At 41.8% G+C, this 14,449-nt stretch overlaps 1 protein-coding gene across 7 annotated transcripts in view; it reads left to right on the top strand.

Annotated features, from left to right (window-relative positions):
* The window catches only part of PLCH1 (phospholipase C eta 1), a 62,255-nt gene that overhangs the window by 19,651 nt on the left and 28,155 nt on the right, over nt 1-14,449 (top strand). For 3 of the 7 annotated variants that reach the window (XM_069865184.1, XM_069865185.1, XM_069865186.1), the window contains exons 2-5: nt 5,426-5,572; nt 7,059-7,302; nt 9,558-9,687; nt 11,703-11,873. In XM_069865184.1, the coding sequence (XP_069721285.1) occupies nt 5,426-5,572; nt 7,059-7,302; nt 9,558-9,687; nt 11,703-11,873 (692 nt within the window). Of the gene's footprint in view, nt 1-1,687; nt 1,959-5,425; nt 5,573-7,058; nt 7,303-9,557; nt 9,688-11,702; nt 11,874-14,449 lie in introns of those variants that run through there. The other 4 variants (XM_069865181.1, XM_069865183.1, XM_069865187.1 and 1 more) reach the window with 3 other exon arrangements.

A 14,449-nucleotide genomic window follows, 5' to 3' on the forward strand; every position in this document is an offset into this window, starting at 1 on the left:
ATTCTGTGCCTTGAATCCTGTGATCAGTTTTGAGACCCTCACTACAAAAAGATGTTGATGGGCTTGAGCTTGTCCAGAGAAGGGCAGCAGAGGTGGGGAAGGGTCTGGAGCACAGGGGTTATGGGGAGTGGCTGAGGGACCTGGGTTTGTTCACCATGGAGAAGAGGAGGCTGCAGGGAGACCTCATACCTTTCTACAGCTTCCTGAAAGGAGGTTGTGGTGAGGTGGCTGTTGGTCCCTCGTCCTATTGCTTCTTGCTTCAGAGAAGAGGAAACGGCCCCAAATTGCACCAGGGGCGCTTAGATTGGATATTAGGGAATATTACTTCATGGAAAAGGGTTGTCAGGCACTGGAACAGGCTGCCCAGGGAAGTGGTAGAGTCACTGTCTCTGGAGGTATTTCAAAGATGTGTGGATGTTGTGCTTAGGGACATGGTTCAGTGGTGAGCTTGGCAGTGGTGGGTTTAGAGTTGGACTCGATGATCTTGGAGGTCTTTTCCAACCTAAACTGTTCTGTGAGTTTTTTAAAGCTCTGCGCAGGGTGAACCAAGTGCCGCTGTGGCAGCAAGCTGCTGGGAGTAAACCTGGGGTAAGCGTGGAAATTATTTAGTTGGAACTTTGCATGTGTGTGTGACTTCCTGCACAGGACCCATAGAGTAAAACCTTCAGGACCTTGAGCTTTTTGTTCACATAGTTAACATCATCTCTTTGCCTCTTTGAAGGCAATGGTGGAAAAAATAGTGTTTTTTAAAGGGAAATCTCACTGAAATTGGCTAAAAAAAAAGTGAAATCATCTCCTGTTCATCCAAAACCTGTATTGCATCAAGGTTTTTCTGTAGGTTCTTCATAACAGGGAGTTTTGCCTCTAATGGTTAGGTAACAATATTATCTTGAGCAAGTAAACCCCAAAAGAGAGCAGCAAAAAAATCTCAAACCTGTTCCTGCTGTTGCTTTTAGGGTTACCTGACTGGAAGGATGCACTGGGGAAGGTGATGAGGGCTGAGGGCACAGCAAGAACAAACGTTCAGGAGCTGAGATAACCCAGAAAACCTTAGTGCAGCCTTGGCTGTTGCACAGAGGTGATGGGGGAGCTGGTGTGCACCGAGCATCCCAACCAGCATCTATCAGGTGCTGGTGCTGCTCCTGCACGGTGCCTGCTCCTCGGCTCCAGTTGTGAAGTGGCCAGCATATTTGTTTAATCTCAGATAACCATGTTTTACGGTGAGACCACATTTGTTTCACTGCTGCGATGTGCCCTGTGTATCAACGAGCATTTCAGTTTTAATGGAAGTGCTGCCACCAGGGATAACATTTTCATTCCCTAAATGTTTTCCTTCTGCTATCACCAAATGGGTCCAGCCTGCCTTAAAGGCTTTGTAGTGAAGCACAGCAGCAGGCAGATGTGCATGTTGTGACTATTACTGCTGAGAATCAAGAAATTAGGAATTTGCCTAGAAATGAAGAAATGAATTTGCCTAGAATATTAACAGAATTAAACAAAATTAGTTGCAAAAACTTAAAAAAACAGGACTTGTACAGGGAATGGCTGTTAAACCTGTGAACAGGGTGGGAACTTTCTGCGAGAGGTTCTTGCAGGGCGCAGTGCTGAGCCATCCCCTGGTTATTTAAGACCTGATTGCACATGGGGATAGATTAGAGCAGGGCTGGACTGAAGGTAGCGTTGCCTGATTTGGGGCAGATTAGAGTGCTTTTTGAACGTAAGGCCGCGTATGGTTAGCGGTCAGAGTTCCAGCTTAGTGTTCTCGCACAGCGGCTCGATTTATTCAGCAGCAAGGAGCAGTGTTGGCAGGTAGAATAAACAGCATCCGCCTAATATGCAAGATTTCAAGTAACATCTGGAGTTACTGGGAGCTCAGATGGCTTTCCTCCTGGCTTCTGAGGTCTACCGTGTGCTGGCGAGCGTGGCTACCTCGGAAAAAGTCCAGCTGGCACAGATGGGTTTGTATCTGGTTTATCATTCTATAGAGAAGCAGCTTCTTTGACAGAGGAGATGTGTGTAATACTAAGAATGATTATCGTAGCTTGAATGAAAATTTAAGAAATTATATTTGAATTCAGGTCTGCTTTGCTCTAAGTGGGTATCTAGGGGGGGACCTGACTGACTTTCAATATTAGTAAAACCTGTTAAACTGCAGGATATCTGTGTGGATGATTTTAGACTGTCAAGAATAGATTTGTGTAACTCTGGAAACAAACAGAAGTGACTTCGTAGTTCTCAGATTTTTTTTAATTTGAAAGTAAAGCTTTAAATATGCAATGCATAAGCATAATAGTGTATTCGAATTTCCAGATTCATTAACTTTCTTTGTTCCTGTAACACATAAACTACATTGTATTCTAGTTTAACTTAATTCATTATCAGACTTTTGGCAAAAAAAGCACAGCTACTCCTTGTGTTAGAAAAATCTTATGTTAGAAAAATGCCATCTAATGGAAGTGATGTATTGTTTTCTCAAATTTTAATGTATGTCTGCATTGAGGAGCTTTTTCTTTTACTCAGTATTAGTGGTTTATCTAGAGGATTAAATGTTTTTCTGGAACCACTTTTCCTATACCTTAGTGAAAGCTTTCTTGAATTGCTCTTCTGGAGCTTTATTCTGAACTGCCTCTGTTCAATAACTTCCCTTATTCAGATGCTAATGTGAGATGTCTGTCGCTGGTGAATGTCTGGCCAGAGACTAAAATTAGCATATTAGGAATAGATTTGAAAAAGACTTTTTTGCTTTGCGTGCATGTATTTTATAAATAGCTTAAAGGGGAGGATGATGTGTTTTATAAGTGGTTTGCAGAGCTGAAATCCAGTGGGCCAATGAATAGTTTGGCATTTCTATTACTGTAGCCCCTTCTTTAAAGTGAATTCTTTCTATTATTAACACCTATGCAGTAAGGATGATGCAATGAACTCTTATGCATGTACTTTCTTTATATTTTTGTGTTCGGCTGATATCTTCTTGGAATTGGAAAAGTGCAAGCAGAAAAGGTGGTGCTTACTTGGGCACTAGAGTTATTGCAGATGCGATCTGAGAAGCGGAGACTTGAGATATTGGGCTGGAGCTGGATTTCTTCCACTCTTATAAATATTTGATAAAAGTGCTTTAAAATCTATTCCACAGAACTTTGATTCTGAAGTCTGTCTCAAGATATGTATGTGAAATACCTCTGTAGCGATTATGAATATGATGTAGAAGCGTTCATGCTATTGAAACCGTGGAGCAGGCACTGGATTGCCTTTTCTGATCTTCCCTCCCCCCTCCCTGCAGTTTTGTTGGCTGCAATGACCTGACTGTAGCGCATTTTCTGCTTTTCTTACATTAATGTAGTCTTTTTTACTTCTGCCTTTTACTAGCGGTCCTCCACAACATCTCAGTGAAACCAACTGAGCTGGTGATGATAGAAAGACTAAAGACTTAGTTATTTTTGTAAGACTTTTATTAATTACAGATAGGCTTAGGTGCTAAGAAGCAGATTTTTTGTGTTGAGTAGCTTGCTGCTAAACTTTTCCTAAGCTAAAAGCCTGTTGCAATTGATCACCCTAATAGCAGAATAAGAACCTACATGCAGTTTGTATGCCAGGCTAATGTAGCAGTTCAAGTTTGCGTATCCACACACGCTACTACAACGTGTACTTATGGAAAGCCCTAGTTCTGTGCTGGAGGACAGTTCTTGCTTGTGTGTTAGGTATGAATCCAAGGCAATCTTGATCTAAACTCAGTTCCAAAGTGAAAGGCTCAGTCTCCAAGAGAAGGTTTGTATATGGACACACACATATATATATGTAGTAAGTTTTATTTTTGCTCCAGTTCCTCTTTCTTATTTGAGGTTCTGAGTTTTCCATCTCTTGTGGTGTAAGAGTTTTCTTTCCTTGCACTGTATGCACTTCCAGACAGATAAAAGTGCCACATTCAGTGTGTGGATAATGTATAACATCTATTTCTGGCATGATTTATATCACTTCTCTGGCTCATCTTAAAGCACTTCCAAACCCATGCATTCATTTGAGATGCATGATGATTTGGAGAAGGCCGTATGTAGGCAAAATAAAGGACAAATTGAAGGCGCTCGTGCACGTCTGTGGTGCGTTTAGAAGAGTTTGGTTCTGTTCAACTCAACCCAAGTCCTCTTTCCACCAAGAAAAACAACTCTGCAAAAACACCACTCGTGGTGATGTCACTTGATGTGGAGTTTGCTTTGCTAGCTGAAAGGCTTTTGTGTGAGGAAGTTGGTCCAGTTGCTCATCTTGAGTTTGTCTAACAGTTAGGCTGCTGCACTGGAGACCTTTGGAAGGAACAGCAACCTTGTTTGCCTTCATTGATGGCTTTGGGGTTGGGCGGCTCTGCTGGAAGATGTGTTCTGGCTGTGCTTCTGCTGTGGAAGTGGACAGGCCACCACAATGTGCTTTGGTATATGGGAGCACTGGGGGGTTTCAGCTGGTAGTGAGTCCGCTGCTGCTTGCTAAGGAGGTGTCAGGAGCTGAGAAAAATCCTAGCTCTGGCCCAGAGCAGTGGGAGGGTGTGTTATCCTTTGTTGTGAAGCCAGGAGTGCTGAAGAGAGAAGTGGTGAAGGGAAGAAGCATGATAAGAAGAAATAAAGATAGACCCAGATAGCATTTGGGAGCCAGCCAGAGTGTAAACAAATCATCTGGGAGGTGAATTTGGAGTGATAGCAAGTGAGGAGAGACTGTGAATGGATAAAAACAGGAGAAGGTAATTTAAGAGCATGGATATATACTGAGATCAAGAGGAAATGTTATCTTGATCCTACTGTTTGGAAAACCGTAGGAGGGAATATGTGAGATGAAATGGAGGAGATGGATATACTTTAGTCAAAACAGAGAAACAAAGCCTTATCATCCCGGATGGGATGGGTGGATAAAAGGAAACCATCACACTGTGTGTTTGAAATTTGGTAGCAGGATGGAGAGGGTGTAAATGCGTGTAGTAGGGAGAAGGGATTGTGTATTTATAGTTCTGTTAGCAGTTCTAACTGTGTCCAAAGCACAAGATCTAAGTTAAAGGATTACGGAGCCTGAAGGAATGTAGAGTTTGAGTGATAGTCCTACCATTCAAAGTTTGCAGAGTGCCAGTTTAGAATTACAGCACTGTGTGTAATAATAAAAAAATAAGCATGGAACAACTGTAAAATGTTCGCTTTCAGTACATGATAAGGTTTTCTTTGCCTCCTATGTCATGAAGGTGTTTTAACATATGATCTTTTTAGTTTCCAGTGTGGAGAAGCTAGTTGTGAACAAGAAGAAATAATGTCTCTTATAACAGTAATGACTTGTTGCCATTAAAGGTGTGGGTAAAAATATGTGTATGCTTGGCAGCTGTTGGAAAGTCAATGAGTCATTTTGTTAGTGGAATTAGATGGCCATTAAGCTGAATTGATTCTGTTCTGCTTCGCAGTTGAAAGATGCATGAGTGTTATGCAGTCTGGGACTCAGATGGTTAAGCTGAAGAGTGGCACCAAAGGGCTAGTTCGTCTCTTCTACCTGGATGAGCACAGGACCTGCATCCGATGGAGACCGTCCAGAAAAAGCGAAAAAGCAAAAAGTAAAATTTAGTATTTCTTTTACTTTCTTGGTCAGTTCAGTAATAGAATGTGAATTACAGAAGGAACAATATTTTTTGGATTGAATAAATGCTTGTTCATGCTTATTTTAAATGTGGTGTTATGCTTGCACGAAGGTTTTCAAGACTGTGACTAGAGTTTAACCAACTACAAGTTCATGATTACGGAAGGATGGAGGTGTAGTTCAGTCAGATGTCAACATTTTCCATAGGCTCCATATGAGCAAAATGAAGAGTGACTCGATAACAAACGATGCTAAACTCTTTTCAGTGTATACATCACAAATGTAAACACAGAACCTAGAAAAGCTTAGACTGAGGTTTCTTAATCTTAACAGTGATAATTTTCTTTAGGCATTATTGCATCTCAAAGTTACATGGCATTATTTCTTGTTGAAACTGTTCCTGCTGCTCAGTTTTAAATTGGAAATTCAAATTAGTGGTTTATTGATGAAAATAAGGACTAGAAATTCACATAAATGTCACGGAAGCTTGAGATTAAAAACAAGCAGTTGGGAAGGCTACAGATGGTGACAGTTGATGTTTTTGGGCCAGCGTATAGTGACTGAGAGCTGCTGATTTGAACAGCATAGCTGTTTAGAGCCATGGTGTTGGGAGCCGTGTCACCCAAGTACAACGATTAGTTATCCCTGTCTTCCTGCTGTTGAGAGCCCCTTTGGAGCTACACAGTGTTTCACTGATTGACAGAATCCACTTGACATCTGTTTCCTCAGGCTCCCCTTCAATTACCCGCCAGCCCTCTGATGCAGCAGGGAGCACTCAGAGCCTTGATGTGACCTGCCTGTACCTCCACTGACCTGCCTTTGAGGTCACAGTGGCATGGCCAGAGCAAGGATAAGAATCATAGAATCGTATAATAGTTTGGGTTTGAAGGGACCTTAAAGCCCATCTGGTTCTACCCCCTGTCATGGGCAGGGACACTTCCCACTGGATCAGGGGCTCCAAGCCCCATCCAACCTGGCCTTGAACATCTCCAGGGACGGGGCAGCCACAACTTCCCTGGGCAACCTGGGCCAGTCCCTCAGCACCCTCATGGTGAAGAAATTCCTTCTTGTGTCTAGTGTAACTCTTCCCTTCTCCAGTTTATCCCCATTGTCCCTAGTCCTATCACTCCAAGCCTTTGTGAACAATCCCTCCCCAGCTTTCTTGTAGCCCTTTCAGATACTGGAAGCTGCTCTAAGGTCTCCTTGGAGCCTTCTCCAGGCTGAACAACCCCAGCTCTCTCAGCCTGTCCTCGTATGGGAGGTGCTCCAGCCCTTGGATCCTCCTGTTGAAGATACTTCCGCAGTGTAAGCCTTGAAATCAAAAAGCCCTTTTGGATGTGAAGATGTACTATGGCAAAATGTTTAATGACTTTTAGCCTGAATAATTCAGAATCGCTCAGAAGCAGAAAGAAATTGGGTGGATATCCAAGCATGTTAGTTTTTGTTTTCCCTTCTCCCCCCAGTTGTCATCGATTCCATTTACAAAGTCACCGAAGGGCGACAGTCTGAAATCTTCCACCGCCATGCGGAGGGCAACTTTGACCCAAGCTGTTGCTTTACCATCTACCATGGCAACCACATGGAGTCACTGGATCTGATTACGTCTAACCCAGAGGAAGCTCGCACCTGGATCACAGGGCTGAAATATTTGATGGCTGGAATAAGCGATGAGGACTCGCTCGCCAAGCGACAGAGAACGCACGATCAGTATCCTTTTGTGAGCCTGAGCTCCAGCTTCTGATTTGATATTCCTGGCTTGGGTTTTAGGGACTTCAGCATAGAATGTCCTTTCACCTCCTGTTAAGTGACCAAAAATCTTGCTGTTGATCGTGATGGGAACTGGAGTTATGGGTTTGACGTGGACACTTAACTGTGCAATCAAACATCAGCTGTGCCTTAGGGACTGGATTAAACTCCATTGAAGTCAGGGGACAGACTTGCATTTTGTAATGGAATTCTTATTGAAGGGTCAAAACAGTCATTTCTAGTTGTCTCAATATATACTAACCCCAGCATGATTTCAGGATTGCTGTCATCTCCCTTTAGCCCAACTGTGCTTTTATTCTTCTTCTACAAATTGCAAGATCCATTAGAAGACACTGTTCTCAAGATATTACTAATTGAAAACGTGAGTTTATTAGCCTCTACACAGGTGAAACCCTAATGTTTTGGGGAGTCTTTCAGTAAACTGATTAGTAACCCCTGGCTGTCTCTGTTTCTGTTGGTGTATGTCAGATATTTGTGTGTGCTTCTCAGCCTCCGTTGATTGTCAGGAGCACAAATCTTTAAAGTTCCTTAAATATTCATTGTAGCCTAGTAACCCAAATGAACTTATAAAGATCATGTCCATTGAATGTTTTCTTGATGTTCTTTCTTTCACGCGAATGCTGACAAGTATGTTAGGTACAAAGAACACTCTTCCCTAAACCAAAAAAGAAAAACCACCATCCCCAGCACTCCCTCATCTTGATTAAAACTGTAACCTGTCTCTGCGATGCAGAAATCTGCAGTGGTCACTTGTAAATCTTGTAAATACTCCTTCTGGAGAATATACACTCTTCAGCTCTTTTTAATTTATCTTTTCAGTGTTTAAATCTGATAGAAGATAGGCACAGATCCATTTGGGGGATATATTGCATGCTCTGTTGCACACATACTCAGCTTGCTATATTTATCCATGACTTTTCTGAGCTGCTGTGTGTTCTCTACTGGTGAAACATCACTTCAAGTCTTGTTTGTGTTATCAAACGTGCCAGCTGGGAGGCTGTAGACAAAATGACTCTGTACCAGTTCCAGCTAGTGTAAGAACTTGCAAAAGCTGCATAGGGGTATATGTGCAAAGAGAGGGTGAAAGGTACTGGCTAGGACGCGGAGAAGTTCAAGTAGAATGGAGGGAGAAGTGGAAGGAGATATCTGAGCAAGCCCAGTAGTATTTGAAAACTTAGACAACATTCTTAGAGAAGAAGCTCATAGCAGAAAAGAGCACAATAGGACTGGTATTGTGAGTCTAGCTGTAAATTGTCGTAAACCAGTACTGCTTTAATCACTTGAATGAAACTGTGGCAAGGACAGGGGGAAAAGGCTGGTTGAGTGTCAACTCAAACCTCTGTAAACATGCAGAACACCCCCAAAAAGGTTATGTTAGAGATGAGCCATATGTTGTGTGAAGAACAGTCCCATGTTTTCAGAATTTGACAGGTGCTGCTTTATTTTATACCCTTTTGCCCTTGTGAGGGGAGAAACAGAACATCTATGAGCCCTATCCACTTTCTCTGGGCAGCTTACAATTCTATGGAGTTGTTGTTGCTCCATGAAAGGTGTGGCAGAGGGTGAGAGCAGAGATATCAGAGAGAAAAGTGTGGATAAAGAAGTTGCTTGGAGATGGAAGACTTACAAATATATGAATGAAAGATCTGTGTGACAGTCTTGGAGGAGAGAGCCTGGAAAAACAAGAGTGGTTAATTTTTAATGAGGTTCTTATGGAAACCACAGGCTGATAATGATGTAAATGGGCTGATTTCACAGTGTCTTCCTTCTATCCTATTGTGCTAGATTAATGTCATCTCTGGTAGAAATGGCTGTTGAGCTTGATTCCTTTGAGTCGAGTCTCAAAACTCAGATATAACTCTGTGGAGGTCACCAGCGTTAGCTGCACCAGGTAGAAAGTACAATAGCAAGTTGTACCAGAAAGTGCACAGTAGTAAAAAATGCTTTACTTGGGCATCAGTGTGGGAAGAACCATGTAGATCTTTGCCAGCAATGACTTTATTTCACAGTGTACCCCAATAACTCTAATACAGGCTGTGGGAAGTCTTAATTCAAGTGTTTTGCCCAGATGCACTAACTTGAAAAAGACGTTTGTAATGTTCAGTTCTTCTCCCTGGGAGGTGTTAAGGTTCTCCTCTGCCTTCCTCCTCTGGGAGGAAATCACCCTCTTGTACCTTTCCTTGACGTATTTGTAGCTGGGTCAAACAGACCTTTGAGGAGGCAGACAAGAATGGAGATGGCCTGCTAAATATCGAAGAGATCCACCAGCTGATGCATAAACTAAATGTCAACCTGCCCCGCAGGAAGGTCCGGCAGATGTTTCAGGTTGGTGACCTCTAGCACACAACGTTGTTGTCCTAAAGTATTGCTGGGTTATGTCTGGATAAAGCCAGAGTAAGATCTGCAAGGTGGGACTTAAAACTCGGTCCTTTCCAACACTTCACAGGCTCTTTCCGAGTTTTACCTTTTTATGGACAAAGATGCATCACAACAATGTTTTAACAACATGAACCACATAGAAGACAAATTATTAATATTACTTTTTCAGATGCATGATTGTTTTCAGTGCTGTGAATGGGGTTGTTCTATGCTGGCAGTGATGGACCATGAAATATTCTGTTTCTATTGGAATCTTTTTTTCATTTCCTTTATGGAAAATTATTTAATAGATACTAGCTTTATGGAGGTAATTAGTTTTTTATACCAACTTCTTATTTAGCCAGAATAATTTTTTTTCATTTTTGTTGGCTGAAAACAGTTACTATTTTCCTCTTTCCAGCAGCCCTAACCTTTACTGTAGGAAAGGAAAGATAAGCCAAGGACATAATGGAGAGCAAAATAAAATCATCTTAACTCTTCAGAAACAGTACCAGCCAAAAGCTGGTTTGCAATGAACATGAGGAAGTTGAAGAGACTTGTATGCTCAAAAGCGCTTTGTTTATCTGGCATAAAATCTACATTAAAGGTATATCTATGGAGTATAGGTTATTCCCCGAAGACTTTAGAAGTGTGGAAACAAGTAGGCTTGTGTTGCGGAGGTGAATTTGGATTGTACCTGTTCCCACAAATTAGTAATGTCATTTAAGATATGTAGTAAATGTAAAATGACTTTAAATCCCATTCTACACCAAGATAGCTGGGAGTTATTTTCTTCTTCACTTACTTGCTGTGATCTGAGTGTGTAGCTCAGATGGCAGTAGTGTTAACGAAGTGTAATGAAATGCAGCTCCATGAGATCCTTGGGTTTTGCTGATATTGTCTCCCTGCAGGAGAGGCAGAGTTGTGCAGCTGTGTACTGAGAGGAAAGATGATGCTCCTCTTCACTGCTAAAGTGTCTAGGAATGAAGTAGGGGCACGCTAGCCACCACCAGCCTTTGTATAATCAGCAGCAACTTTTGGTTAAAAATAAGCTACTTTGCTTATTTTTATTTTGCTGCATTTGCTCCCAACCTATTCCTGAATTAATGTCCTAGAGCTTGCAGGCATATTTAAAGTTATTATGGTTGAATATAAAAGGAGCGTTGAAGGGAACAGCAGCACATTTCTAAACATTGATTTCACTTTGTCCCCGCTATCTGCTTACAGCCTCAAACTTAGCGAGAGTTGTAGCTTCCCTGAAGTTCATTTTTGGTGGAGACCTACATAATGTTTGACAGCAGTTCTCCAGAATATATTCTTTGTTTTGAAAATCCAAAGGAATCCTCTTAGGCAGATGTTCACAGTAAAAAAGCTTGTATTAACATGCGTTAAGTACTGTTTTCTTTTCCTACGTCTGAGGATAAACAAAAACTACCATCAAGACTGGGGCTGTTGGGCATATATTTTGGTGTGGAGTCTTGTTGCTGCAGACTTGTCCCCTCTACAGAGTATTGACAGGGAGTTGAGAGTGTTGTGGTTTGAATTAATGTATATTTAAGACTGGCATTACTGTAAATGTTTAGAAACATCAGACCCTGTTGTTAGGGGAAACCACAGGGTGAAATTATTATGTTCCTTGCTATGTTTTAATCCAGGATAACTGCAGGGTATACAGGAAAGGAACAGAGATCAGAATAAAGCCCCGGGTGAGCCTCTTTGCATGGGAGACAAATTCAAAACTAAAGATGGAATTGAGAGTGTCACTGGGAACCTGTGGTTTTAGTGTAGCAACCGTTTTCACAAAAGAAATCAAACAGATGATATAATTTTGCAGTCGTTTTAGCCTACTAGGATTTGAGTCTGAAGAGAATCTTGCAAACTAGAATTTATTAAATTTCTGTTCATTACGTAAATCCTATTCTGTTTGGTTCCCTGTATTCCTCTGTGTTTAGCATGCTCACCTGAGTGTCTCTACCCCGTAGGAAGCAGACACGGATGAGAATCAAGGAACTCTAAATTTTGAAGAATTTTCAGTGTTTTACAAGATGATGTCCTTACGTCGAGATCTCTACTTACTGCTCTTAAGCTACAGTGACAAGAAAGATCACCTTACCGTTGAAGAACTTGCTCAGTTCCTAAAGGTGGAACAGAAGGTATGGGAATACTATGCACCCATATATATAGATATATACATATATAGATATGTTCATGTAAAGGGAAAGGATTTTATGGAAAAGCTTGAGGTAGGGGCTAAAGCATAGACCTTGTAACAGAAAAATCTAAAGGCTTTATTTTTTTTTTAAATACTTTCAGAAAGAGTTTGAACCTTTTTGGACTCTATGGTAGTGGAAAAGCAAGTGTAGTGCAATATGGTTAGTGTTTGTTTGTTTGTTTATAATGGCGTTATCCCCACTTCTTAATTACAGCTGATTGTTGTGTGTCTTAGCATGGTTGCTTCCTCTTGCATCGCTTGCCTGGGTTGTTTGTTGGTGTTGAGGGGGAGCATTTGTATTTCCAGGAGATGGCTTTCACGAGTAAAGGTTGTGGCAGATGTACTCTGAGCTAGGATGGTAGGCAATGTATTTTAAAGCTAGAAATACGTGAGGAAATAGGAAAAGCAAACTGTTTCTGACTGTTATCTACAAATGGTTTGCCAACGCATGGCTTAATGTGGTGACACTAAGGGAAATCTTTGTGTTTACATATCCTTTCCTGTAAGCAAATTTGAATCCTGCAATTGTGTTCTGCATCCCAGGAGTTCCCCAGTATCAGTAGTAGATGGATTTGTAAGGGCTACTGCTTTTATTATTAAGACTGCAGTTTAAATTACATCAAAGAACCACCTCCTGGATGTGGCTTAAATCTCTACCCAATTTCAAGGGAAGATTATGCTTTCATGATATAATACAAAGGTGGATTTTGCACCAACCTGCCAAGATGTCCAGGAGTCTATTTTTTTTTTTTTCCCCTTCAGCCATCTTTCCCAGTTTTTCTTCAGGAATGTCTGTTTTCAAGTCATTCCTTACAGGTGTGTGGAATGTTCTTAAAGAAAATTTCACATCTGGCAGCTGCACGTTGATCTCAAATTGCTCGGGGAGAAGCAGTTGAGAGAGGTGAGGTTCAGGGAGCCCTGCTGGCCACTGTGGCAATTCCCTGGCACATATATCATCTTGGTTCTTCCTTTTGCCCCCTTGGAACATGAAGCTCTATCCCATCACTGGTCTTGCTGTGACAGCCTCAACACCTAGATTCCTACAAGCAATCTGTTTCTGGCATTTCCACCAATTACAACTTTAAAGCACAAAATATTTTTGACTTTTTTTCCCTTTATGCTGTTGTCCTAAGTTTTATCAGCTCACTGCTTTTTCTTTTGTTTCTTTTTTTGAATCCCTGCCTTCTACTTGGGTGTCTTTCAGCGTGGAGCACGCTTGACAGTGGTAGCAGCAGCAAGGTTGACACTGATGAGAAAGCAAAGAGATGCTCTAGGGAGGACATGTTCATGGAGATGCTGAAGTGCCCAGAAACGGCTGAAGAACAGTGGTAGGGGGGGCACTCAGGGACCTGGAGCAGGAAGAAAAACATGAGAGAGGATGAAGAGCTGTCTTTGTGGGTGTATGAGGATATTCTGAAACTACTGATGCAGCAGGAAAAACAAGTCCACTGTCAAGTCTGGTATACTGCATCCTCTTCTCTGTGTACACATTACTCTAAATGCTGAATGCAGACAGACTTATCTGTTGTAAGTGCTCTGCTCAACAATATTCCTCCCCCCAAAAAATAAAGAAGAGTAAAAGCATGATCTCCTGTGGGTGAACCTCTGGCAGTGTAGTGTAGAAGCACCTTGTGCTTTCTTTACCTCTTCCCTTGGGTCTTCCCACTTCCCAGCATTGACAATGTTAGAGCAGCTTTACCCTTCAGTGTTTTCAGAACACAGACACTACAATGTCCTGGGGTAAAGGCAAGATTGCCTTCAAAAGCTGATAATGCTCCAAATCATTATGCAGCTCTTAAGTGCCTTCAAACAAGCAGCATTTTGCTTTTGCTCTTATCTGGCTGCTTGGAAATCTGTGGACAGTCTGTTCAACTCCATCTGCTTCTCTTTTGGCAAGACTTTTACGTATTCTGCAGCATGAGGATAGAACAAAAGGAATTTGAGGATTTTGTTAACTTGCTAAGCTGGCTTCTTTTTTCTTTTTTCTTTTTTTTTTTTTTTGAGAACTGTTAAAATACAGAAATACAGGTGTGTGGTTGCCATTGTGGACCTGGTCTTGGAAGCCCCATAGTGACTCTGCCCCGTGCTTGGTGGGTCAACCAGCCTGTGGCTGTTGTCCAATTGCTGCTGCAGCGTCTGTCTTTCCCTTTTTCGTTCTGCTGTATCCATATCACATCAAGTGCTTTTATTTCAGTCATAGCAGACACCTTTTTGACTCTTGTGCTGATGGTTTTATGCAGTTACAAGGCTACTTTGGTGTTATAAGCCCGCAATGTTCTGATGAGGTTTCCTGTGTGTCTGCTTGCCACCTGCAGCCTTGCCATGGATTATTTACTTTGCAATACAGTTTTCATCTGTCCTGAAAAAAAAGACAGCCTGCTGAGATCTTGCCTCTAGCAGTATTGTCTGTGTGCTCCAGAGGAGTGCTGCATATTGGATGATGGTCCAACCAAACTACTTCTGTGGTGGCCAAAATTAATGCCACCGCTCTTTTTAACTGACCCAAAGAGGAACTAA

Source organism: Phaenicophaeus curvirostris, chromosome 10, assembly GCF_032191515.1.
Source record: "Phaenicophaeus curvirostris isolate KB17595 chromosome 10, BPBGC_Pcur_1.0, whole genome shotgun sequence".
NCBI lineage: Eukaryota > Metazoa > Chordata > Aves > Cuculiformes > Cuculidae > Phaenicophaeus > Phaenicophaeus curvirostris.